Raw genomic sequence first — 14,552 nt, 5'->3', positions numbered from 1 at the left:
TGTGTTTTCATGTTTGTTTTTATTTACTCACCGAGGGTCAGTGGGTATCTTGTTTACAAACAGAGATCAAAGTTGTGTTTTGCGTATTCCACTCTGAAAACTGCTTAATAGAAATCCACCAAAGCCATAAAGACAAAGGTCAAAACAAATTAAGCAATTATAATCAAGGGATCAGAGATCCTGAAAACATTTGAAATTCTAATAATTGTTTTCTGTGACTCCAGTAAATACTACATACAATTGAAAATTCATATAACCAAAACCAACTCTAAACAATAGGATGTGTTTGTGAGCTGTAAAGTTCATAACCTCTTCAAGTAGTTTGAACCACTTACGAGAACTACTGTCAAGTGACATGATATGAAAAAGCTTCTGCTAGCCAGAAAACACCTCATAAAATTCTCTGTCTGCAGTTTCAGAATCAAACGACTGGAGAGTGGATTAGGAAATACCACTTTTGTCCTACTTTCTGATCTTTCACCCATTAAGCACTTAGTCTTGGTCTTCAGTCCTTGTAAACATCCTTTCTGGGAAGTTGTAGACTTTTCCAGCTTCTTAGAATGACTTTCAGCTTTTCGCCATCTTTTGTCTCTGAGACCACCTTTTTTAAGATCACCCTCTTCAGCAAGATAGTGTCCCTTTCCTTGTCATCACTGAGGATCTGATCCAAAGTATCCCCCACCTTAACCTGTAGGAGGCAACAGACCATCAACTGTTGTAGTAAGGTGCAGTTTCTGCTTATACTCGTAACTAAAGGCAACATGAGGATGTTTAAGGAATTGACTGGCATTAGACAAACAGCTGAAGTCAAAAGTATTATCCATCCTGTTAATTCCTATAATATTTTTTATTTCGGAGAAAGTCTTATTTGCTTTATTTTGGCTAAACTATCATTATATAACGACTAGCCTAATTAACGTAACTTGCCTAATTAACCTAGTTAAGCCTTTTAATGTCACTTTAAGCTGATCACTAGTCTCTTGAAAAATATCTAGTAAAATATCATGTACTGTTATCATTGCAAAGATAAAATAAATCAGTTATCAGAAAGGAGTTATTAAAACTTTAATTTTATTAACTTTTTGTCAAACAGATATTGGGGGAAATATACAGGGGGGCTAATAATTCTGACTTCAACTGTATATAAAGGTAGCTGTTTTGATTTTTACCACTAGAGAGCGCTGACTTACCAATTTGCCCTTCTTGGACAGTTTCTGACCGTTCAGTCTCAATTTGAGGCTATAGAAAGAATCCTCAACACTACTGTAAAAGAGATACAGCTGTTAGTCACTTACACCACCAGCCCAAAAACACGCACTAAAAAGTACAGTCTAAAAAATATAGTCTGTGCAGTCCAATAGGAGCATTTGACAAGGTAAAATGAAAAGCTGAACTAATATAAGAGATATGTCTTAATGTGTTAGTCATAAAAGATTAATATATATTTCACTGTAACATCAAAGTTAGCTTTATTGTCGATTCAACCACATGTACAGGACAAACAGAGTATAAAAATTGCGTTACTCTTATATATACATATATTATTAATACAAAAAGTAGAATTTAAAAAAGAAATGACAATAGAATTACACATATAATATAACAAAAATACAAGTGATAAATTAAAAAAAAAATGCATTCATTTTCTTTTCAGCTTGGTCTCTTTTTTTAATCTGGGGTCATCACAGCGGAATGAACCGGCAACTTATCCAGCATATGTTTTACAGAGCAGATGCCCTTCCAGCTGCAACCCAGCACTGGGAAACACCCGTACATTCACACTAGGAATGGGACAATAACCATTTTCAAGGTATACCGCGGTTTGGAAAAATGAAGGTTTTAAAACTGCCAAAATTTTCTGTAATGCCGTTCCTTAGGTATGTGTAAGATTTTTTATTTACATTTTTTTTTTTTGTTTTTTTTAGGACAGCAGTATCTCCAGCAGAAAAGATCTTTAAAGATGCCGTTTTAAATTGTAAAGAAATCTGTGTTTTTTTAAACAAATGAAGACAGCAGAAGTCAATGAGTGATTTGATTTATTTAGCCTGACGTCTTTACTGCTCCAAAATATGATAAATCTTTCAAAAAAATCAAATATATTGTTTTCAAAGGGGAAAAAAGTTTTTTTTTTTACCCAGACATTTAAAACTAATATATTTTAGAGCAGCAATCACAATACCGTGATATTTTTATCCAAGGTTATCATAGTGTCAGAATCTTATACCAGCCCATGTCTAATTCACACACACACACTACGGACAATTTAGCTTACCCAATTCACCTATAGCGCATATTTTTAAACTGGGGGGAAACCGGAGCACTCGGAGGAAACCCAGGCACATGGCAAGGAGTGCCAACCTGAGTTGTGCAGATTTAAAACAGTATATAGTGCAAAAAGTTTTTAAATATAATAAATATAATAAAGTGACAGTGTCTCAATGATATACAGGAAGTAATTATAATATTATTTATGTGAGTTGAACTGAGAACACTAATTTTGGAAAAAGTAATCTCTGAACATCTTCTCGGACTTACTGTCTTGCAATATCCAATCCAGACTTCAAAACCAGATCAAAACGTAAGGACTGGACGACTTTCTCGTTGTCTTTGTAGTTATTTGGCAGGCCTGGGTCATCTGGAAACTCATCCTCATAATCGCTAGTCTCTTCTTCGGTCTCTTCCTGGTGCACTGCTTTTTGTTTCCCTTTCTTTCTTGTGCTCTTGAGTCGGATCTGATGGAGAGTCCAGCTCTGCCGAGCATCCCATGATTTTGGTCCCATTGCCGTCCGGTGTGTTTGGGAAGTGGCTGAACCCCACAGTTGACGAGCGTGTAACATCCGTGGGCACCACATGCTGAGGCCGGAGCCATGGCATGGTGTGAGCAGCTGCAGGGAGTTCAGTCTGCCTAGCTGCCGCAGGGCCAGGGCCTGCACCGATAGACTCTGCATACTGTTACACTGAACACTGGATACAAGAGGAAAAGATTAGTGAAAAGTGATGACAAGCATGTACAATTCACACTGCTCAGAGCTATCGTATTTTACAGATTTAAATTCAAATGTAATGGAAATCCTCTAAAGCAGTGTTTCTCAATCACGATCCTGGAGGACTACCAAAACTGTGTGTTTTGGATGTCTCCTTTGTCTGTCACAACCATTACAGGTCTTTCAGTCTCTTTCAATGAACTGATGATCTGAATCAGGTATGTTTGGTTAAGAAGACATGAAAAATGTCTAGAGCTGACAGACACTGTTCTAAAGCAAAACAATGAGGTGTATAGAGGGATGTAGTCATCTTATTAATATTAAAGACACCCCCACAATGCAAGTCATTTGTTATTTGTTTTTTTTATTTATATGTTATTAAAAAAATGAAAACTTGCATATAAAAAATAAACAAGGAGTCTGCAAAGTCAGTTTCAGAAATGAAATATATAGAGAGAGAATAGCTTGAATTATGTTGGCAGAAAAAGGTAACAAGACAAAACATTTTCAATTCATATTGTTGTCATCAGTGCCAGAAAAGTCACAAAAAAAGTTTCAAAACAGTAAAATAGACAAATTCCACAAGTTTTTTAAGGACTTATTATTATATAATTATATAATAATTATATAATTATTAGATAATTTATTATTTACATAAAATGTTACATGCACAATTTATTTAATTCTTTTCCCTAATGTTATAATTTATAAGATTTTAAAATTAAGGACTCATTATTACATATATGGCGCTGAAAATAAAGTAGTGCTGGTAATTTATGTACAGAAAATACATGAGAAAAACTTTTGTGTTATTTTATTGAGGTAAAGTTTGTTTTATATTTGCACATTTGTTCTTTTATTGTTTACCACGCTAATTTGAATATTTGGTTTGAAATCACATTTAAGTTTGACTTCCAAACAATATTAGCACTATTTATTTGACAGTGAACAATGTTGTACTTCAATAGTCAATGGCTGCTAATATGATTTCCCTGGTTATAATTTGCAAATAGCACATTTCAGAAATTATAATATTAAAGATAAAGTCTGAATGTGCATATATAAAACCAACTTTACCCCAGTGGTATTTTTGGTAAAAAATTTACTGTGTGTATTATGAAGCTAATAGCACTGACAACAAATAACGATGCTTTTGTCATCGTCTAAACTTCATATAGCGATAAATGACTTGTTTCCACACTTAAAAAGTAAACATAACTAAACTAATGAGAATAAAGAATAAGAACATCCATTGGCAATCACGTTAGTGTCATATAATCACAACATCAGCTCATAACATGTTTTTACACTGACATTTGAATTATTTATTTATTTTATAATAAAAAAACTTACATATATCAAAAAACAAGTCTGCAAAGTCTACCAAACATTTTTAATTCACCTTGTCGTCATCAGTGGCAAAACATTTTTAAAAAGTATCAAAACTGAAAACAATGTAAAGTCAAATTAATTCCACAATGTTTTAAAGGACTAACTATAATTTTATTTACATCAACACATGCAAGTTTTTCTCTGCTGCTGTTATAATTTGTTTAATTTTAAAATCAAGGACTCATTATTACATTTATAGCTAATAATTAAAGTAGTGTCGATAATTTATGTATAGTAAATACATAAAAAAAACGTAAGTGTTTTTTTTTTATATAGAGGTAAAGTTGGTTTTATATTCGCACATTGGGACTTTCCCCTTAATAATATAATTACATAAAAGTATTATTTGTACACTCTAAATAGTAAAATCATATTAACGTTAGCAGCCAATGACAAGGTACAACATTGTTCAGAGTCAAATAAACAGTGTAAATGTTGTTTTGAAGTCATACTTGCAAGCTAATTAGTAACAAGTAACATGGTAAACAATATAGAGACTGCTAAATGAACGAATGGGCGAATATAAATCAAACTTTACCTGTACTGTTAATATTTGTACAAATATACTGTGTGTATATGCAGCTAATAGCAATGACAACAAATGACGATGCTTTCATGATCGTCTAAACTTCACATAGCGCTAAAGGACTAGTTTCTACATTTATAAACTAAACATAAATAAACTGATGAGAATTAAAGAATAACATTTATTACCAATCACGTTAGCGTCATATTATCACTACATAATCAAAAATATGCATATACATCAGCTCATAACGTGTTTTTACACTGACAACAACATTTCACTATCAATACATGCAAAAGTAAAAGTTTTGTTCTTAACAACTACATTAAAAATAGAGATATTTTACCTATTTAAGTGATCTCTTCTTGACTCTAATCTTGACTTGAACTGATCAACGAGCACAGCAAAAACAAACCAGCAGTCTCCGTGTCTGCAGTGCACACTTGTTACAGCGTCCTCTATAGTTGGGATGAATTACTAAACAGCGTAAAACAGTTTATCAGGATTTACACCAACCAGGCTTTGGTGATATCATAAAGATATACACATTAACTGAATAACTTTTCATTCGTTTTATTTTGGTTTGATATTTTCTAGAATGCTTTGTGCACTTTGTATAGTTTACCATTCTGCTCCTGTATTTATAGAAAACTAAACGCCCGCCCCGTCAAGCACACTTGTTTCTCTGGATTGGTGGCTGACGTTGGACGTCTAGGGGTCCAGCAGCTTTAAAACATCATGTGAGCGCCTCCTTCTGTCAAAACTCTCACCGTGAGGCGGAATACCAGCAAGAACGGTCACCTCTGCATTCATCTTCATCAACATGACATGCTTTATTTACGTTTTTGCCTTTTTTCTGTCTGCATTTTTAATGGAGGCGCAGGGCACGTATGGTCCTTACGCGCGGAACCACAACCAGCTGTACGCGGGCCGGCAGAGATCACCTCACATCAGCCCTAATATACCTGGACACGGTAACTCCATCAACATTGGAGGTAATCATTCATTAATGTTATTTAGAGTTATTGTTATTATTAACAATAATAAATATAAAACAATCAACACGTATAATTAATGTCGAGCCTTGTTTAAAATGGATAACTAAAAATAAATAATAATAATAATTACAATACTAATGATGATGATAATGATAATAATAATAAAACACAAGTTGTAATAATAATTAAAAGTTTAAATGACATTTGAGAGTTATGTCTTAAAATGCATTAGTGCTTTTCTGGATCAAAGATTTATGCTACTGTAGTCCTGTGAAGTTATGTAATCTATTCACACTGCTGGTGGACTTGCCATTTTACAGTAGCCCTATTATTAGCTGATTATTTTGTTCAGGAAGTACTTAATCATAGATCAGAGACCTTTAGACTTCTATAAACTTGAGAACAGTGGGGTTCTAATTAATGATAAATTAGAGGAATTAATGAAATCTAAAAACCACTAGCTTGAAGAATATGATTTCATTACTTTATGTATTGATTTAAAAGAAGATCATGAAATAATTATATAGGCTACTTTATTCTATACACTTATATGGTTTTTCAAATTCACATATAAGTTCCACAGCAATCTACATGATATGCTAGTTTAACAATATATATTTTTTACATTTTATGCTACAAATAAACTTTTTTTTCTACACTTTAACTGGGTCCTACTCTTTACCTGTAATCAGTAATCTGGTCATGTGTTCTAAAGATGCCTCTGAATGACTTTGTTTTATTTGAGAAGTGATTTTGGTGCTACAACATGTTTCTCCTCCAGGCTGATATTAAATATTGCAGGATCTAGACCTGCAGGCATTCCCAGAGAACTTCTGAACACCCTTTAATTTCATTTCTAGAAAATGAAAACTGTTAACTCATGCTTTTGCTAGCAAAAAAGTGTCATCACAAATCCTCATGAATATCATATTGCGTAAAACCATCAGAGTAACGGCTTACTTTAATGCTTCTCTCCCTCCCATTCTTCTGAAACTTATTTCACCCTACATCTTTATCCTCTGTTTTTCCTCAGTCTATTGAATCTTGTCTTTTCCCCATTCTTTCTCTCTTCCTGAGTATTTTTATGTATCTGTTCACCTGTTCTCTCTCTCTTTCTCTCTCTCCCTCTCTAACCAAACACAGCTCATGGCTTTAATCCCAGGTTTTACAGCTATCATCATCCCAACCCTCATCAGCATCATCCCCAGCGGCCGCCCTGGAAAGGGCCTCCCTTCATCTACCACCGCCCTGTACCTATCCAACCTGTCCGGCCAATCTCACCAGTCCAACCTGCCCGGCCAATTGTGCCCTCACTACCCAGAATACCAGTTGTGTTACCTGCCCCTACAGTACCCATGCCAGTGAAACCAATACCCACTCTTCCCCCTCCACCTCCACCTTCAACACAGGCTACGACTACAACCACTACAACCGCTACAACTGCTACAACCTCTACAACGACTACAACTACAACTAGCACAACTACTTCACAGCGGGTCAGTACCCCCCGTGCCACAACTGCCCCTGCCAAGCCTCCCACTGTCCCAGGTAGACCAATCCCACCCCACCGGGTGCAGACCACATGTCTGGTACTCTTCAATCCAACATAATAATATTTTTCTCCTCTTTCTTTTTCTCTCTTCAAGGAGAACTGACACAGATTGAATGGTCATTTATCATTAAACAAGCAAGACTGTGAAATAATTCTGCACAAATAGCATTAATCTCCTCAGTAGCCGGGATTCCACTAATGTGAAGTGAATCTTTTTAAAGTAAAATCAAAAAACAAAATGTGAATTAGGTTTCCATCAAGTTGTTAGAGTAGCTGACAATTGTATTGGTAACCCAGTAACCAGCAGGTTACTAATGTTACTAATTCACTAACAACTAATGTTGTGTTTAGTATTGACCCTTTTCCAGTGGAGTAAAGTAACAAATTACAAATACTCAAATTACGGTAATGTTTTTAGAAATTTGTAATTTACCAAGAAGTTTTAAAATGTGTACTTTTACTTTGCTTTGAGTACATTTTTTTTGTGCAGTATTGGTACTTTTACTCAATTCCTTTTCATCAACCTGCAGTCACAACTTTATTCTTGTCTATGGGGTCTGGCTAAAGTAGAAAAATTAGTTCTGTGATTCCTGTCCAATCTAATCACACATAGAAAGTCAATCGCACCATACTGAACAACCTCAAGACATGAGCGCTTTATAAGTGCACCAAACTGTCTGGAAGCATTAAAAGTGTCTAGGAAGATGTCCATAATCTTTACACGCATTGACCCAGAGACTGTTTTGACTGCGTGTAACTGATGAGAAGATGAAGGATGTTTACTGTATGATGACTTTAAATACTAAATGGCCTTAAACTATAACTAAATGCACTACAGAATGTAACATTTACACACACTCACACAAATTGCAGGTAAATGCATAAGCTTTTTACAGTGTAATGCCCACTGCCTGCTACTCTTGAGTACTTTTAAAAAGCTACTTTTTACTCTTTGAGTAATTTCTGCAACAGATACTTTTTTGGACAAGTAATGGTACTTTTACTTAAGTATGATTTTTCAGTACTCTTTCCACCACTGCCCTTTTCACAAGACTGTTATGACGAATTTAACAGTCATCATAATCCTAAATCCTTGAAAGTTTTTAACATTTTGATAAACAAAAATGTATGAACATTTATATGCATTTATGAACATATTATAAAAGCTTTTCATCAAATTACAAAAAACAAATTACCGCTTATGCGAGGTGTTTCTAATGCAGCATCTATGGGGCTGAGAGTAAATCTGACATTATTCCCTCCTCTGGCTGCAGTTATCAGTCTCACACAATTCTTTTTCGGAAAGTTTTGATAACAACATCGAGGAGTTTTTCTTTTGTTATTTCAGCAAATAGGATTGTAAAAAAATGTTTGTTGTACTCTCCCATTCACTGCGCTCTAATTTTATCCAACCATGAGGTTGTTGTTAGATCAGATACTCTCAAAGAAATATTTTTTTTTTTTGCTCGTTCAAACTACTTATTTAAAATGAGTTAAAATAAAACAATTCTTAAGATTTTATTGGGACAACTTAATTTTTTTGGGCCCTATCATACATCTGCCGCAATGTGGCGCAAGGCGCGATGCAATTGTTGTTTGCTAGTTTTGACGTTTTGCGCCAAGCGATTTAAATAGCAATTGCATTTGTGCTCACATGCGCTCCCATGGGCGTTCTGGTCTAAAAAGGGAAGCGTGTTGAGGTGTATTACTGGTGCGTTACTATTTTTAGAAACTATAATAGATTTTTCAATAGACCTGAACAAAGCCGGTCTATTGTCCAGCGCAAAATATTAAGGATATATATAGGATAGAAATATAAAGGATTAAAACATTACAAAACATTATTTTCTAGCCTACATAAATATAAAAAACACTGCCTTCATGCCTTCTTCATCTCAGGGGGGCTTTTTCAGTTTATTCATAACAATGTTTGTTTATTCATAACAATGTATGCTTTTGTATAATGTTATAATTATTAGCAGTATTATTTATTATATCCATATTTATATTTGTTTTGTGTAAAAACAAGCTTTGATTTGCCCACCTGTCAGGTTTTAGACAATATGGGGCACAGCATGTGTATTTGAATATAACTCTGTTTTTTGACCACACTTCGTTATTACTGTTCATTTATTAATTTGCTGAAAATTAGAACTGAATTTAGAAATAGTTTTGAAACAAATATTTGTGCTTAGCAAACAAAATTAATTATTTATAGGCTAATTGATGTCTGTGCGTACAAGGTTTCCCTATCCACGAGAACGAAGTGAAAGTAGATACAGAGAAAGCTTATCTCTCAGTCTCTGCAGATGGTCTGTTTAACTGTTTTCTTGCTAGTGAAATGCTCAGTTTTTCCACTTCCACTTACTTTACGTCATGTAAATAGCAAATGTGCCATGGCGCAACGCAACTGACACTTAAAGGAATGGGAGATGAGACTCTGATTGGTTTATTCTCAAACAACACCCATAACTCATTAAGAGAATAAGCTCAACCCTTATATAGACCATGCGCCACGGTGCAAAGCGGATTTTTCTGTCCTTAAATTAGCAAAAGTGGATTCAGACACGCCCTGAATGCATTTGCGCCCTGCGTTTTGCGCATGGATCGTGAAAATAAAGCCCTTTATGTTCAATCCACATAAATTTGTTAAAAGTGTTAAGTTAACTTAATCAATATGTATTGGGACAACATGAATGAATTGTGTGGAACCCTGCATTTTTTACAGTTTAAGGTTGTGGCCGGAAGTTGACGAAAATGATTTATATTATTTATGAACTTTCGAATTAATTGTATTTTCTTAACGTCTACCCCCACCCCAACTGTAAACCCAACCATCACAGTAACGTAAAAACAGTAGTACCAAGTATTATTTATGTTATTTATTAAATTACTCAATACATTGTATTTTTTAACATCTACCCCTATCATAACCCTAAACTCAACCATTACAGTACTGCAAAAATATTGATTGTTGTTATACAGTGTCATAAATGGTGCTATATTGATGTACATATCTGCAGCTGTATCCTATCTAGACCTTACCCAACCATGACACCTTCCACTATTGAGAAACCTGGAAATGTGAAAAGGATCTATAAACACAAGCTGCTGTTTTATTGGCTCGGTATAGCAGGATGAATTCTGATTGGCTGTTAATATTTTGAACATTCATTAACTAGGAAACACCTATCAAAAATAAATCCAGCAATATTACAATTTTCATAGTAATGTGGATATTTACATTTCATCTTTTTTTAAGAATGATGGGTAATAGTTTTGGAGTGAACAGGCATTAATGCTATTTGTGTATATTGTACTCGTGTTCTGTTTTTTTTTTTTTTAGCACAAATGGAATTAACCGACTCAGTTTCTTTCTGTTTTTCAGTCACAGAGCTGCACTGCTAACCGTGGAGCCTCTCTTTTTCACAAAACACTCTTTTTTTAACACATTAATCTTTTTCAGAAGCACACACTGATTGCACATTTTATGAATTTTTAATATTTATGTGATTTTAATACTAATTTATTATTTATCTCCCACAGCTCCAGCAGAGCCCTGCAAGAGTCGTCCACTTGACCTGGTCTTCATCATCGACAGCTCTCGAAGTGTCCGTCCTGCAGAGTTTGAGAAGGTCAAAATCTTCCTCTCAGAAATGGTTAACTCTCTGGATATCGGATCCGATGCCACAAGAGTCGCGCTGGTCAACTACGCCAGCACCGTCAACATTGAGTTCCATTTGAAAAAGTACTTTAGTAAGGCTGAGGTCAAGCAGGCCTTCTCCCGTATTGATCCACTCTCGACAGGAACCATGACTGGCATGGCTATCAAAACCGCCATGGAGCAAGTTTTTACAGAAAATGCTGGAGCCCGGCCGTTAAAAAAGGGCATTGGTAAAGTGGCCATTATTGTGACAGATGGAAGACCGCAAGATAAAGTCGAAGAGGTGTCAGCAGCAGCAAGGGCTTCTGGGATTGAAATATACGCAGTAGGAGTGGACAGAGCAGAAATGCGGTCCCTCAAGCAGATGGCCAGTCAGCCGCTCGATGACCATGTGTTTTATGTGGAGACATACGGAGTGATCGAGAAACTCACATCCAAGTTTAGGGAAACGCTCTGTGGTAAGAGAACATAGAGGGTTTAATCTACAATTATGAAGCACTTAAAGTAAAATAAAAAGTGTTTAAATATATATTTGGGTCAAAAATGAGCTGTCCTGTTTTGCAAAAGTAATTTTATATGCTTAGAAAGCAAAATTTTAGGCCTTAAAAAGTCTTAAATCTACTGAAATGTTGTGTTGGGGGTCTTAAATCTTTTTTAACAGGTCTTAACTTTACTTTGTTTATGTATAGCTACCCAATCTGGCCATTAACACCCTTACAATCACCAACAATCCCAATCTCAATAAAACTATTAACTTTTAAAAAATAGCATTTAATTACTTTCTATTTATTTACTGCTGAGGATACAGACCCAACCTTTATTTGCTATTTTTTATTTTATATTATTGTATTATCAAATGTATTCAATTATAATTATTTTTTGATAGGGCAAGTGAAAATATTTTCCAACTAGGATATTCAAAAAAAATCCTTAGCATGTAGCCCTGTATAAAGTCTGGTTTATACTTCTGCCTTGTGCGTTCCTATGCATTTGTACTTCATTTATACTGCATGCTTTTTCTGTTGCTCTGCAATAACACTTCTGAAACGCTAGCTGGCAGGGAGGTTTTTATGTTCCTCTGTGTCGAGTTACTTCGCTGGTGTTTTGTTTTTTTCTGGTACCTTATTGTAAAAGTAGCTCAAACTCCCTCGTTTTGACGCAGGAACCGGCGGACGGGCAACAACTTTCATCATAAGGTAAACACAAAACAAAACTTTCCACCTAGAGCTCCTTCACGTGACTCAACACTTGTAAACACTCGTAGTATTTTACAAATATATCGATCGAGACCGTCTGGGAACAGTTTAGTTTGTCTGGGAACAGTAATGACTATTATTTGATTAAGCAAATAAATACTATTCAATCATTGGAATCAATATGTATATATATAGTGGAGTAAAACATAAATATAGACGGCAGATTTCGATCTATCACAGAGCTTGCGCTACGTGTCGTTGCGGCGTGTAGTTTCATTTTTTGAGAGGTGTGCGTCGGCAACGGCCACGATGAGGGTTGTGCGACCACTCAAAGGCTGCGCCGGAGCATACGTGTGCACTTTATGCAGAAGTATAAATCAGCCTTAAGTCTAAAATTTCACTTCAATGGTCTTAAAAAATGTCTTGAAAAGTCTAAAGTGTTAAAGAAACCTGCAGAATCCTTGCATGTGTTTATTTATAATTTTTTTTCAGTTGGATCAAAATACTTACTCTGACCTGTATTCATTCAAATACATAAAATAATAAGTGATCACACTATTCAAATTTTAATTATATTTTACATAATTAAACACTTTGTTGATAAATTTGTAAATGGCTTTGATTAAAGAAATGTAGAAATATATAAATCATTATAATCTTTGAATAGAGTCTTTTAATGCATCATCAAACATTTATTATTTGAATATATTTAAATCTGTTTGTCTTTGACCCATTTATATATTTAAATATTTTATTTGATTATTTCATGTTATATAAATGTTTATAATTAAAACCATGATTTCAACACAAAACTGAATAATAAATTTTGCAGGTTTCGACGCTTGTGCACATGGGCACAACTGCGAACATATTTGTGTCAGCAACAATGCTTCTTATTTCTGCAAGTGCAGAGAGGGATATGTTATCAACTCTGACAAGAAAACATGCTCTAAACAGACCAACGGTTTGTCATAAAAAAATATGCATTAATAAATTTGATGCATATCAAAGAATAAGATTGATGCATTTTAATGAAATGCATCTAAAAAATGCTTAAAACTTAATATTATTTTGGTACAAATCACAAAAATGCACTGAACAAATGTAATATCTTAAGGATTAAATATTGTATGTGTTATTGTAAATTCACTTTCTGAATGCATTAATATTATTTAAATCTGTTGTTTGAATTTATCGTGTGTGGAGTAAGTGAAAAATTTTCAGCAATAAAAGTATCTCGAAAATCATGTCTGTTTCTCTTACAGAAGAAGCAAGAGCAGATCTGACTGAAAATGCCTGCATGTGTGAGGCTCAGATTGCCTTTCAGCGGAAAGTTCACAACAGCATACAGACGCTCTCCAGCAGACATATCCTTTCATATTTATATAGTATTTGCTTGTTATCGCATATCCTATTAACTACTATCACAGTCTGATAGCAAATAGTAATTAAGTTTTAAATGTTTTTATGATGTATATTAAGATTTTTCATTGAAAGTTAATCTAATTTAAAACACTTGGTTATTGTGTTAACATTGTGTGTTTTTCTTAACTGTTCCTACTGGATGACATCTCAAACAGAGTCCAGCAGTTTGATCTTCGTCGTGCCTAGATTGGAAGATGGGACTCAAAGCTGCTTATCTGAATAAAATAAATAGTTATTTAAACTTTTATTGTAACTGCATGTGCATCCTCGTTTTGTTCATTTAACTGTTAAATATCTGTTCGTCATGTTTTGAGTATTATTTTTGAGTAATCGACATGTCAAAAAAAAAAAAAAAAAGGACACAAATTGAAGTATTTGGAAGAATGCATTTATTTTTTGGAACAAATAGTAAAAGTAATATTGCTATTTTGGAGTGTTATGTAAAGTATACGCACATCATTTTATGTTTGGAAAATTGTACAAATATATGTGAATAAATAAAATATTGTTTGATGTCATTTTCTGTCTTTATATTGTTTGACTATTTGTTTTAGATTTTTGAATTCGTTTCACAGATATTCAAAATAATTATGGTATCACAAATGATTAGTTTTGATTAGATGAGGAGTTTTTAAACTGAGATGAGGGGAAAAAGTATACAAATTTAAATTAAAATGCTAAATTATGTTGTATATAACACATTTTGGGAAATACAAGAAACAAACAGTTAAAAAACAGCCTAAAATAATAAAATAATAATAAAAATAATAAAAATAATGATTTAATACAAGTAGTATAATAAATAATTTCAATCA

At 34.0% G+C, this 14,552-nt stretch overlaps 2 protein-coding genes across 6 annotated transcripts; one reads left to right on the top strand and one right to left on the bottom strand.

Moving 5' to 3' along the window:
• On the bottom strand, positions 1–5,341 carry mtres1 (mitochondrial transcription rescue factor 1). Its single transcript, NM_001145590.1, has 4 exons — positions 5,249–5,341; positions 2,536–2,964; positions 1,191–1,263; positions 1–688 (listed from the first exon to the last, which is right to left on the bottom strand). Exons 2-4 carry the CDS (start codon positions 2,946–2,948, stop codon positions 506–508), a joined length of 669 nt encoding a protein of 222 aa, NP_001139062.1. The 5' UTR covers positions 2,949–2,964; positions 5,249–5,341; the 3' UTR covers positions 1–505.
• A 236-nt stretch (positions 5,342–5,577) lies between these two features.
• Positions 5,578–14,255, top strand: matn3b (matrilin 3b). Of its 5 annotated transcripts, none has more exons than XM_073919538.1 (6): positions 5,578–5,642; positions 5,786–5,897; positions 10,999–11,574; positions 13,145–13,276; positions 13,578–13,679; positions 13,874–14,255. In XM_073919538.1, exons 3-6 carry the CDS (start codon positions 11,109–11,111, stop codon positions 13,921–13,923), a joined length of 750 nt encoding a protein of 249 aa, XP_073775639.1. In that variant the 5' UTR covers positions 5,578–5,642; positions 5,786–5,897; positions 10,999–11,108; the 3' UTR covers positions 13,924–14,255. The 5 variants fall into 5 exon arrangements, with proteins under 5 accessions (XP_073775639.1, XP_005156883.1, XP_005156882.1 ...); NM_001012385.1 differs by lacking the exon at positions 5,578–5,642 and adding an exon at positions 7,044–7,448 and having other exon boundaries at positions 5,679–5,897; positions 13,874–13,923; XM_005156826.6 differs by lacking the exon at positions 5,578–5,642 and having other exon boundaries at positions 5,659–5,897.
• The last annotated feature ends 297 nt before the right edge of the window (positions 14,256–14,552 follow it).

This window comes from Danio rerio, chromosome 13 (genome assembly GCF_049306965.1).
Source record: "Danio rerio strain Tuebingen ecotype United States chromosome 13, GRCz12tu, whole genome shotgun sequence".
Taxonomy (NCBI): Eukaryota; Metazoa; Chordata; class Actinopteri; order Cypriniformes; family Danionidae; genus Danio; species Danio rerio.
Note: the sequence above shows the minus strand (reverse complement) of the source record. Positions and strands in the feature narration are given on the sequence as shown.